The sequence below is a fragment of the Conger conger genome, chromosome 17, assembly GCF_963514075.1.
Source record: "Conger conger chromosome 17, fConCon1.1, whole genome shotgun sequence".
Lineage (NCBI taxonomy): Eukaryota > Metazoa > Chordata > Actinopteri > Anguilliformes > Congridae > Conger > Conger conger.
In genome coordinates this window covers 1,060,956-1,073,089 of record NC_083776.1, presented here as the reverse complement: position 1 = coordinate 1,073,089, position 12,134 = coordinate 1,060,956, and the positions used below count along the sequence as shown (strand labels likewise).

At 51.8% G+C, this 12,134-nt stretch overlaps 2 protein-coding genes across 7 annotated transcripts in view; one reads left to right on the top strand and one right to left on the bottom strand.

The window, feature by feature from the left end:
- cmss1 (cms1 ribosomal small subunit homolog) overlaps window positions 1-12,134 on the bottom strand; it is a 74,625-nt gene that overhangs the window by 21,921 nt on the left and 40,570 nt on the right. Inside the window, exon 1 of one of the 3 annotated variants that reach the window (XM_061226127.1) lies at window positions 11,935-12,028. The exons of the other annotated variants lie outside the window; for them this stretch is intronic. Coding sequence (XP_061082111.1) covers window positions 11,935-11,950 — 16 coding nt within the window. The 5' untranslated portion in view covers window positions 11,951-12,028. Of the gene's footprint in view, window positions 1-11,934; window positions 12,029-12,134 lie in introns of those variants that run through there. 3 annotated transcript variants of the gene reach the window in all.
- Window positions 1-12,134, top strand: part of filip1l (filamin A interacting protein 1-like) — a 56,726-nt gene that overhangs the window by 12,707 nt on the left and 31,885 nt on the right. For 3 of the 4 annotated variants that reach the window (XM_061226120.1, XM_061226121.1, XM_061226119.1), the window contains 3 exons: window positions 3,417-3,651; window positions 4,633-4,806; window positions 5,309-5,487. In XM_061226120.1, coding sequence (XP_061082104.1) covers window positions 3,427-3,651; window positions 4,633-4,806; window positions 5,309-5,487 — 578 coding nt within the window. In that variant the 5' untranslated portion in view covers window positions 3,417-3,426. The remainder of the gene's footprint in view (window positions 1-3,416; window positions 3,652-4,632; window positions 4,807-5,308; window positions 5,488-12,134) is intronic. The other variant, XM_061226122.1, reaches the window with a different exon arrangement.

Genomic DNA, 12,134 nt, shown 5'->3' with positions numbered 1-12,134 from the left:
GTCTCATCTCGATGATAAAAACATGAAAACATAAAACGAATCCACGTTCTGAAATTCTAGGCCGAGCAAAAAAAAACCTATTTGCATTTGAAACGACTTTATGATGCTATCTCCATTAAATCAAGCACATTCATCATCTATGCAAAGGAAGAGCTGGGTCCAACATATTACCCTGACACTGATGCAGCACAAATCACTGCTGTCTGTGCGCAAACTGGGAAAGCAGGTGGGCCTGTCAACTTAAAACAGTATTATTATAATTTGTAGCAATGCAGGTACAATACATTATCCAGCCTGGACACATAAAAGGCTTATTCGCTAAGTGGAGCTGCAGCTCGGAGGACAAAAAGATGACGAGGTTCAGGGAAGAGCAAGGCTTTCGCTGCAAATGAACAGACGGTTATTAAAAACAGACATTGAACCGCCTCTAAAAATATTAGGCTACTTAGCTGCAAAAAGTTTTGTTTAGTTTTGTTTTGATTTTCTGAGACAACAAATTAGTTTAAAAGGAGAACGACTTTTTTAGCGAAACATCTTAATGACAAATACGCTGTACCACACCAAGAAAATGTCCATCATTGCAAATAATTAAATTTCAATACTGCTTCAGGATGCCATTAAATACATTACATTATTGGCATTTGGCAGACGCTCTTATCCAGAGTGACGTACAGTTCATTAGACGAAGCAGGATACAACCCTCCAATGCAGGGTTCAGGGTCTTGCTCAAGGGCCCAATGGCTGTGTATGTGTGTGTATGTGTGTGTGTGTGTGTGTATGTGTGTGTGGATGCGTGTGTGTGTGTGTATGCGCGTGAGCATATGTATGTGTGTGTGTGTGTGTATGTGTGTGTGGATGCGTGTGTGTGTATGCGCGTGAGTGTATGTATGTGTGTGTGTATGCGTGTGGGTACATGTGTGTGTGCGTATGTGTATGCTTGTGGGACACTTTTTTGCAACACCACTGCATTCAGAAGGCAAACATCAACAGCATTAAAATCTCAAACAACAAACAGAACTATTATTTACCATCAGGTCACACTCAATGGCCCTGACTGGTATTACTCCAAGCACTTCATTTCTCACTTTATTTCACACAGAATTACACTTTCATACCAAGGATAGAAAAACAAAATAGTTGACTATTTAAAGGGAGTTTAACTCATGCCATTAATGGATTATGTCACTGGCTTTTCATCTGGGTCTACTTAGGTTTTTTTTTTTCCTGAGAAAAAAGGATGAAAGAATTGAGCATTTATTCTAAATTTAGTCTTCCCTGGAAGGAACACAAAGGCTAAAATGTTTTTTTTTTGTTTTCTTTTCTCGGTAATCAAGGTTTCTGACGTTACACATGCTGCTGATGGCTGTTGTTTTTCGGTTTCGGGGCAGAGGCAGACACAAGTAGCACCATAAACAATATTACTATCAGGGAGGAGGATTGCTTTTGCCTCACACGGTCATTAATTAAGGCCCCTTCATTGACTTGCCAAGCTGACAACATTTTCAGATGAAAATACGCTAACAGCACAACTATGAAAGAACACGATGTTCAACAGACAAGCATTACTGCCTTCCACAACCACTCTGAATCTGGCCCAGCAACCCACATTAAACTCAGGCACAAAGCTAAAGTTTCCGCATTGTTTATGCTGCCACAACTCCTTCGTTCCAAATGACGCAGTTGCTCGGCAATGTAGGATTATGTTTTTTTCATGGAACTTGCATCCCAGATACAAAGGTTAAAGGTTCAATTCCCAGGTCAGGCACCGTTGTGGTATCTTAGGGTGAATTGTTGAGTAAACGTTCAGCTTTGTAAATGTACCGCAGGTTGTTGTTGTGTCTGTTAAGTGGTAATGTAAACATGGTCGGGTGAGAAACTGCTACTGTCTCTTGTCTGGAGGGGTCAGCAGACCCACGGATGGCTGCCTCAGACTTGCGGACTTGCATTCGGGTGAAACTCCGCGTTACAGTCACCTGGCAGACGTTCTTATCCGAGGTGACTCGCTAGGCGGAGGACATCATTACATTACATGTTACTTAGCTGACGCTTTTATCCAAAGCGACTTACAGTTGATTAGCCTAAGCAGGGGACAATCCCCCCTGGAGCACTGTGGGGTTAAGCTGTGCAGCTACATCGTGGCTACATTGGCGGTTGAGCCACCAACCTTGCGGGTCCCAGTCACGTGCCTTAACCGTTACGCTACAGGCTGCCCCCATCACATCAGCGTTACCATGACGAATGGAACAGAAGCAGCTGACGACAGGACCATTACGATGATTGCTATCGTTCCACATGCAGGGAGGTAACCCGGGATTTTAACTCGAGACCTCTCACACGTGTGAATCCGATCCGTAGACCAGGAATCCTCATCCCTGGTCCCGGGGTATCCACAAGGCCTGCTGGAATCCGGTTTTCACTTAAAAAATCTGACCAAAGAAACCAGGTGAAGCGTGCGCTCAGCTGTGAGCTGATAGCTGTGTAATCAGCTGCTTTAAATGATCTAATTGGGAAAGACGGCGGACAGGCCCAGTTGCTCCAGTTGGACCAGGACTGGAGGGCTCTACCCTCAGCCCGGGGCCGCTCAGCGGTCTCAGGGAATTCTGCCCCTTACTCCAGGGTAAACGCTCCGGGTCTCGGAACGCCAGGGGCGAGCGGAGGACCGGCAGGAAGGCTGTGAAAATGACATCATGCCCGAACGGCGCGGCGACTCGTCTGTACGCGTACAGTCACCCTGAGCTGCGCTTACTCACCGCCAGCCGGCCCAGACGCCATCACGCCAGCGCTGGTTTAACAGCCTGGGGGGCTCAGGGCTGGGGGGCTCAGGGCTGGGGGGCTCAGGGCTGGGGGGCTCAGGGCTGGGGGGCCCGCTGACGGGCCTGGGGGGGGATTTGGGGTTGGTCCCGCTCTTTCACCGGGGTGAAACGCTTTCTGGAGATCAAGACACGCAGCCTCCACAGTAAAACCCGTTTATAAGAGACTAAATCAAATGTCGCAGGGCGCACCAATCAGAGTGAACACAGCCAACACGTCTGAAGCGTCTGAGCAGCTGCTGGGCTCGTCCACAGGAATCCTCCGCCATTGTTCACTGTGCGCGTCTGTAAGGCGCTCACGAGTCAAAATGGCCGACTGGCCCAGAAACAGCAGGTTCTTCTCCGAGCCGCCGTGCTCCTCTCCCTGTCTCCTCTCTGGGGGGTGAACCGGCAACGCGGCGATACTGAAACTGGTTTTTGGGGTGTCTTTGCACCTCAGCCTCTTAAATTAAGTCTTAATTAATTACTCTTAGCGTCTGCGGCTGTATTCGGCTGCTGAACGATCGCAGTGGAATGAGAAGGCGCTGTCCCCCGAGACCGCGGCTCGAGGTGCTAAATCTAAAAGAGTGGAAAACACAAGATGGCTGCCTTGTGCTCCTCCCGCAGGTGAGGCGGCATGCGTTCCCGTAGCAACAGCGCGGAGGGCGGGCCGGGGCCCGGGAGGGCGAGCCGGCGCAGGGGCCGGTCCCAGCCCCCCAGCGCAGAGCGGCCGGGGCGCAGCAAGGAGGGCCCCGGGGCCAGCGGCACCGTGCGGAGGAGCCGCGGGGAGCGGCGCAAGGGCAGGGACCTGTCCCGGGACGACCTCCTGTTCCTCCTCAGCATGCTGGAGGGGGAGCTGCAGGTGAGCGGGGGCACCCCGGCACCCAGCACCCGGCACGGGGCACCCCAGCACCCAGCACCCGGCACCCGGCACGGGGCACACACGCAGAGGGCCAGCCCCACAGAGCCGTGTAGCGACTGTTTTTTGTAAGCGCAGTAAAAACTAATCTAGCGGGGGACTGGGGGATAGGGCCCGACCCGAGAGACAGCCACTCCGAGGTCCCTGGGAATTCTGTCCCTTACTCCACGGTGAACGCTCCAGGTGGGGAATTAGCCCCGGGTTAGGTATCTTTCAGTCTTTTTGTATTTGATCATATCTGTTTGCGATAGTAATTTTCTGAGCCAAAGTGAAATGCTTCCGGGGGAAGATATAACAGCAACAGGGCCATGCTTTTTCCATGTGGGAGATAAAAACATGACTACAAGGATAAAGACCGAAAAAGGTAGGCAATGTGTTTTAACCAGCATACAATAGATACAAGTGATGTTTTTTCTCCCCCGGAAGCATGTCACTGAAGTTTGGAGAAGTGTTACCGTATCGAGGATGAAGGATTAAAGACGAAAAGAAGGAACAAAACCTACCACCGCCTTCCAGTTCTTACTGCGCTAAATAAAACAGTCGATATACCGCGATAGCACTGATTTAAAGCATTAAACCAGCTGTGTACACAGACATCACCTTGCCAGGTTTCTTGGGTCGAAATATGTCGCTGATTTTAACGTTAAAACCAAAAACAGCAGACTCCCTGGCTCTTCAAGACAAGGGTCAGGGAGCCCTAACTTAACCCTTTGGTAGCGTGTAGGATTACAATACTCTGCAGATCTCCGAGAGTTTCCCAGGAAACACGTTACCACAAAAGAGCATGCAAGCTCAGTCAACCTACCCTGCATGAGTGACGATTAACAAATACATAAATAAATATTAAAGAACACATTCTGTGATGAATACTGGTGAGAGATGAAGGGTCAGCCCTGAGCATCACTCCGCCCCCCTGCCCCACAGGCGAGAGAGGAGGTGATCCGCGTTCTGAAGGCAGAGCAGGTGGACCCAGCTCTGCTGGAGGCCCAGTACGGGTCGGTGAAGCCCTACAAGGTGCTGCAGACCCTCTGGAGCGACACGCTCCAGGCCAGGCCCAATCAGGGCTGGGAGGACATCTACGAGAAGCCCGTGGCCGAGGTACAGCAACATACCTCCCAAAAAAAACACCTCCAAGAGCCCCTGCCTCTCTCCGTGCCCGCACTCTCCCCCAAACTCACCCATTCCAGTGAAATGCACTCATGTGTTTTCAAACATTTGAACAAATCATTTCGTTTTGAAAGTTTTTGGGAATGGAATTCGGAATTGGTATTCACTGGCATCTTAAAGGGTATAAGTGGCTGTGGAAAGTCTGCTGTGTGTACGCATGTGTGTGTGTGTGTGTGTGTGTGTAAGAGAGTGTGTGTGTGTGTGTCTGTGTGTGTGTGTGAGTGTGTGTGTGTGTGTGTGTATATCTGAGTGTGTGTGTGTGTGTGTGTGTGTGTATATATCTGAGTGTGTGTGTGTGTGTGTGTGTGTCAGAGTGTGTGTGTGTGTGTGTAAGAGTGTGTGTGTGAGTGTGTGTGTGTGTGTATATATCTGAGTGTGTGTGAGTGTGTGTGTGTGTGAGTAAGAGTGTGAGTGACAGGCCGTGTCCCCTCAGCTGGACAGGCTGGTGCAGAAGCAGAGGGAGACTCACAGGCGGATGCTGGACCAGCTGCTGCAGGTGGAGCAGGCGCACAAGCAGGCCCTGCGCACCCTGGAGGAGGAGCAGCGCAGCCACCGCCAGTTCGTCCGCAAGAGCGACACCTTCAGCTGCCTGCTGGAGCAGGACCGCGAGAGGTGGGTCCCACAGGGGGGCAGGGGACCGGGAGAGGAGGGTCCCACAGGGGGGCAGGGGACCGCGAGAGGTGGGTCCCACAGGGGGGCAGGGGACCAGGAGAGGTGGGGCCCAGAGGGGGGCAGGACTGGGAGAGGTGGGTCCCACAGGGGGGCAGGACCGCGAGAGGTGGGTCCCACAGGGGGGCAGGGGACCGCGAGAGGTGGGTCCCACAGGGGGGCAGGACGGGGAGAGGTGGGGCCCACAGGGGAGCAGGACGGGGAGAGGTGGGTCCCACAGGGGGGCAGGACCGGGAGAGGTGGGTCCCGCAGGGGGGCAGGACTGGGAGAGGTGGGTCCCACAGGGGGGCAGGACTGGGAGAGGTGGGTCCCACAGGTCTCGGGTTTGACTCTTAAGTTGGGGGCATGGCTGCTGAATCCTTCAGTACCTCTTACTTCCTCTGGTAAATATCTGGTTGTATGAAAATGGCCGTATGTAAAAAATGTCCAGGGTGTGTTTCGGGCAAGACTGTGTTCCAAGCAAATGAAATAATACTACAAACACAAACACATACCCCTGTGCGCAATGGCTGGGTGTGAAAAGCAGCCAATGCTGTGTTGCTGAAAGGTCCGACCCAGCTTAGCCTCTCACACACGCACACGCGCACGCACACGCACTCAGACACACACACTCTTACATACACACACGCGCACGCACACACACACGCACGCACGCACGCACGCACACACACACGCACACACACACGTGCACACCCTCACACACACACTCACAACACACGCACACGCACAACACACGCGCACACACACACACACACACACTCTCTTACGCACACGCACACACACACACACACACACACACAGCTGCTTAAAGAACCCTTTCAGGTGACACTGCTGTTATCTAATTCCACCACTTTGATTGGCAGTGAATTAATTTTTCACCCTTGAAGTCAACACTGGTTGAGTCATACATAAGTATACAGCACGTGCAGTAACCATGGTGACCACAGCACTCTTTAAGGAAAACAAACAGTCATAAAACAGAAGAAAAACAATCATCATTCCTACAGGCCAGAAAGCAACGCATAATGTTTTTGCAGTTATTTTCCATTGAGAAGTTCAGACCAGCCTCTCGACTCTCGAGTGGCATTCGATCTGAAGGATCCTGTGCATTTTCTTGCATGTCTTCGGTAATATTCTCCTCAACGTTTCGCTGTTTATACAGAAAACAGAGGTATGCCTGAACTTCAGCACTTCCCTGTGAACCCTCCGGTCTCTCTCTCCGAGTCGTATCCCCCTCCCTTCTGGCCCGCCACAGGGCCACGAGACGTGCCCTGCCGAATGGACCGGGGCGGGAGAAGGGCCTTCTCCTGGGACTAGATAATGGATCAGGGCCTGGTCTGGGCCAGACTCAGTCCTCATTGGGTCAGGCTGCGGGCCCAGATGTGATTGGTTGGTCTGGCACCGTGCAATTCCCACAGGGCCTTTCGCATCATCAGTGGTCCAAAGGTTCTGGATCAGGGGTCTGCAGGTTCTGGATCAGGGGTCTGCAGGTTCTGGATCAGGGACCCACAGGTTCTGGATCAGTGAAAATCCCTCTGCAATAAGCAGGCCATGTGGTCAGACCCTTGGCCCAGACCTCCGCTCACTCAACCGTGTTCATTTCACTGGATTCTCCAGCCAGGTGTAGAAGGTCCTCAGCGGGGTCATGATTAGCTTTTTCCAGCCAGGTCAACGGCTCTGAATCTACTGGACTCTCATCTATTCTCCCTCATCAGTTCATCCAGCCTCCTGATAATACCATGATATTTCAGGGGGATAAGAGTGGTTGTCTGGCAGCTGGGGGGTTGCCGGTTCGATCCCCGCCCCGGGTGTGTTGAAGTGCAAGACACCTAACCCCCAATTGCACCCGATGAGCATGACAGCCTATCGTCATTGGTGTGTGTGTGCGTGTGTGTATTTTCCTGAAATGAAAATGAGGCCAAGCTGAGGTTCTTGAGAGGAAAACCTCTCGCAGTGTCACAGAGGCGGAGTGAGTCTGTGTGAGTCTGTGAGTCTGTGCGTCTGTGCATCTGTGCGTCTGTGAGTCTGTGAGTCTGTGTGTCTGTGAGTCTGTGAGTCTGTGTGTCTGTGCGTCTGTGAGTCTGTGTGTCTGTGAGTCTGGGGGGAGGTTGGGGGGCTCTGCAGCAGGGCGCTCCAGAGACCGCTACCCTCCTTATGTTTCTCCAGGCACTTAAACACTTCCCTCTCCCTCTCCCTCTCCCTCTCTCCCCGGGGACAGCTGCCAAAGCTGAAGTGATTTTGCGGGTCTGGCCTTGGTGCGTGTCATGGCCGTGGCTCTTCCCACAACCCTCCGGTGCCCCTGCCATGTTTCGGCAGTTACATTCCCCAAAAACAAAACAACGGACGTGCTGAACATTCCGGCAGTTTGAATCACTCTCTACCCTATTTTAAGGAGCTTATTACTTTTTCATAGGGCCGGCCGCGCTGAATATAGCTCACCTCGCACGTCTCGGAGTGCGCACCAACTTCCAGCTGCAGGGTGACGGGGGGGGGCATCGCTCTCCCCACCTCCAAACGGGCGCCTCGCGCCCAACGCACTCCGACTTTAATAAAAGGCGGATTTATTACCGGTGGAATGTTAACTGGCCGTAGATGCCTGGCTCTTCGGGATGAGGATGACTTGTGTAGATGCCTGGCTCTTCGGGATGAGGATGACTTGTGTAGATGCCTGGCTCTTCGGGATGAGGATGACTTGTGTAGATGCCTGGCTCTTCGGGATGAGGATTACTCGTGCGCTGAGGTATGCGTTCGCTCGGAGCAACAAGACCGGTCTGGTGCGAGTGCTCCCTGGAAGCGGTCCCACAGAAACACGCTTTAAAGATGCAGGCGTGGCCCGCACCGCGCACATCATAACAGGGACACCTTTGTGGGGCTGGCACTCAGAACAGGGGTTAAGGAAAGGTGCATGCCCAAGCCATGCTTAAAAACCCCCCCCCCCCAAAAAAAACAGGAGTGATCTCAGTTTTGGAACAGGTGTGATATCTGCATCCTACCAGGTGTAATGATGCCCCATCCTCAGGAGTAACCCCCTCCCCTCCCCATAGAATATGCACCCCCACCCCCCCACCCCCCGTACATGACCACACCATCACTACAGGTCTGGTTTGAACAGCGTGATATCTCTCGGTTGCCATGCCAACTCCTGCTGCCAGGACTAACCCCTGGATTCAATAATGAAGCCCCCAGACATCGCACAGGCTGTTCACCCAGGGGGAGAAATGTCCCACACAGATCTGGCACCATTTTCAAATAAAATCACTCCTCCCCCCAAAAGAGACTTTTGACTTGAAGCAATTTTTTTCATTCTGGAAATTCATTTGATTGAACATCATGTTTCTTGAAGATGACTTGGTGGTTTGATCGAATCCAGGAGGAGGTTAAGGTCTCTGGTTATATTGTTTTCCCGTATAGATGTTTACCATGAGAAAGTGCACTTCTGAGTAGAGGTCGTTAACGTGATTTAGCAGGAAGGCAATCGGGTGGTGTAGTGGTCAGAGCATGGAAATTTGGCGGATGATAGACTGAAACCCCAAACGGGCCACTAACCTTGGCAGTAAGACCGTGGAAGTTGGTTCAAAGCGGCATCCTATCCTCACCTGACCCTGAACTCCACTAACGAGGAGCTTTAACTGCTTTAAAAAAACATTAAACGCTTCCCACGCCATGCCAGCAACAGGCTATTAACCACCTCACAAACAGCTCACCAAGCCAAGCGGACTCTCCAAAACTAACAGAACCACACACAAATGCACACAAACACACCATAGACACACACACACACACACACACACTGGGATAACTCAAACATGGCTGCCATTTGCGGAGGGGAAGTAGACAGAGAGGGCAAGCGAGTAAGTTTGACACCTGATGTGGAAACTTGAGCGCTACTCAACACCTTGGCCCAAACCCGGCTCTCTCTGTTCAGAGTCATCACTCCTTTCCTTCCTCCGTGAGGCTGCTCACCCCAGCAGGGACGCTCTGGCAGGCTGGTCCGGTTGGAGTAATGTGTGTACAGACCCACAGGCTCAGGCGGGAGAGTACTGGACGGGGAAGAAGGCAGCAGAACCGGCCGCTAGCTTCTGCATCCATACGCCATCTCCATCTATCCATCACCTTGGCCTGTCTATCCAACTCTTTCGTCATCATTTATCTATCATTTATCCATCTATCATCATCATCATCATCATCAGTCTGTCTGTCCAACTCTATCATCATCATCTATCTATCGTTTATCCACCATCATCATCATCATCATCAGTCTGTCTGTCCAACTCTATCATCATCTATCCATCAGTCTGTCTGTCCAACTCTATCATCATCTATCCATCAGTCTGTCTGTCCAACTCTATCATCATCTATCCATCAGTCTGTCTGTCCAACTCTATCATCATCTATCCATCATATATCCATCTATCGCTTCAAACGGGACCAGACCTTTAGCGTGAGATTCTACACCACGCTACGCTAGCGGTCTCTCAGGCGCCTGCCTCCAGGGCATGAGGACCCTGTGTGTTCCCTGCACCGCACAGAGCGAACGCCGCAGGAAGGGCGCCCCCCGGTGGAGTGTCACAGCAGGAAGGGCGCCCCCCGGTGGAGAGTCACAGCAGGAAGGCCCGCAGGAAGGGCGCCACTGGTGGAGTGTTTGACTTGGCGAGGGAGGAGAGGCCGGCGCTCCGTCAGGAAGGGGGCGGCGCTGCGGAGAACAGGGCCGGCTCCGAGGCTGCGCTAATTACAGCGTGAGATCGGGGGGGGACGCGGGGGGGCCCCAAACCGCCGTAAATCTCACCGCGGGCTCCGCACAGAGGCGCGTCGGCCTCAGACAAACACGGGAAACCCACAACCCTTCCTCCGCTACGGAGCAGCATGGACAACATGGCTGCCCCCCAAGGGCCTCTTTTTCCTCCTCGTAATTGGTGCTTCTCTGCCTCAAACTCACGTATGACCTCGAGAAATGCGATGTCTGCAGGCTATTGTTGCATGGCATCACTTCAGTGCCGTGTGTACGTCGCTGACCGGCTGTGTTCACACACCACCAGGGCGTCAGGCAATACCTACTCATTGGGCTACGGCCAACACCTCAACGCTGGGACAGACATCCCAGAATGCACTTCTGCGAGCGGGAACTCGCTCTCTCCAAACGCATGACGTGGACGGCACTGCCCACCCCAGAGTGCAGGGGTGATGTCATCACCCCGCCGTCACCTCGCATACCCTGGAGGACTGAGGAGGACTGAGGAGGACTGAGGAGGACGGAGGAGGACTGAGGAGGACTGAGGAGGACATACTCGTCTTCTTCCTCTCTCATCAGCCCAGCGGAACAGAAAACCGCCACATCTTATTCCATCTTTCATTTGGGAAATGTGGTTAAACTTTCTTTTGTTTTCATTAAGGTCATTACATACTTATTTACTGCTTCAAAGGGATGTCATAAAACATCAGTATATTGACTATCGGCAGGCACGCTGTTATATTGAGAATTTCTGTGGCGTTTTTGGTGTTTTTTGGATCGCTTGTGGGGTAAAATGCCTCAATTATTTTAAGAAAAGGTTTTCACGATGCAAAATTGTATCATTATCATTTTATAGGAAATTCAACAAGTTTATTAGCTGGTCAACAGCCAGTATTTCCATTTGAAATTTGCCAGAATATTAAACATTTTTTCAGTTTTTTTATGCTTGAAAAAGCCATCCATGTCAAAGCTACCGAGTTACTAACACAAGTTATTTTGTCGCTGAGAGCAAGATAGAAAGAGAAAAATGGAGAAGAGAGAGAGAGACTCCCTTTTAATCATGGAAAAAAACAGCACTCTTGGCAGACAAGTGTGGGCAGAATTCCTCGTTACCCACGCAAGAACCCCAAACCTCTAAGTATAAGTAGTTACAGAACACATAAATCTTTTCTGAACCGTCGCCACATTAAAGGGTTATGAAAACGGGTCTGGTTTCGCACAGATCCAAACATTAGCCCAGCACAATGGTATGTAAAGGTGCATAAACACCTACATCTCGCTCACGTTCCCAAGACTCTCCCTTCGCGGGAAGCGACCTCAGCTTCGCGTCGGATATAAATCGGAAATGTTAGCCGAGAGATAAACCGCCGACCCTCTCGGAGGAGAAAACTCGGCTGGCTTTTTAAACGCTGCGGAAAACGGTCCCGTTCTGGCCACAGCTGTTTCTTATCATATCTGAAAGAGCAACAAGGAGGCCGTTTATCTGTTAATGCTGTCAGACTGGTTTATGTGTGGCAGCTCCCCTGCACTCCGGGGCAGACGGAGCGGACGGTCGCCGGCTGCCTGACAGACGATGACGACCTCAGTCATCGCGGCGGGAGAAGCGGCCCTCTGAGAAACATGAGAAACTCACGAACGCCAGCTTTTCATTCCCAGCTCACCCGTCCATCGTTGCATGTCACGTTACAGAAGGATGTGATCACTTCCTCTCCACGCTCAGCTGCGCCCCATACCGCCGGGGTCTGTACCCCCACTCTGAGAGAGCTCTCCCCAGAAAAGCCGCTCAAACTGTGTGTGTGTGTGTGTGTGTGTGTGTGGCTGTGACTATGTGTGTGAGTGTGTGTGAGTTAGCGTGACAAGA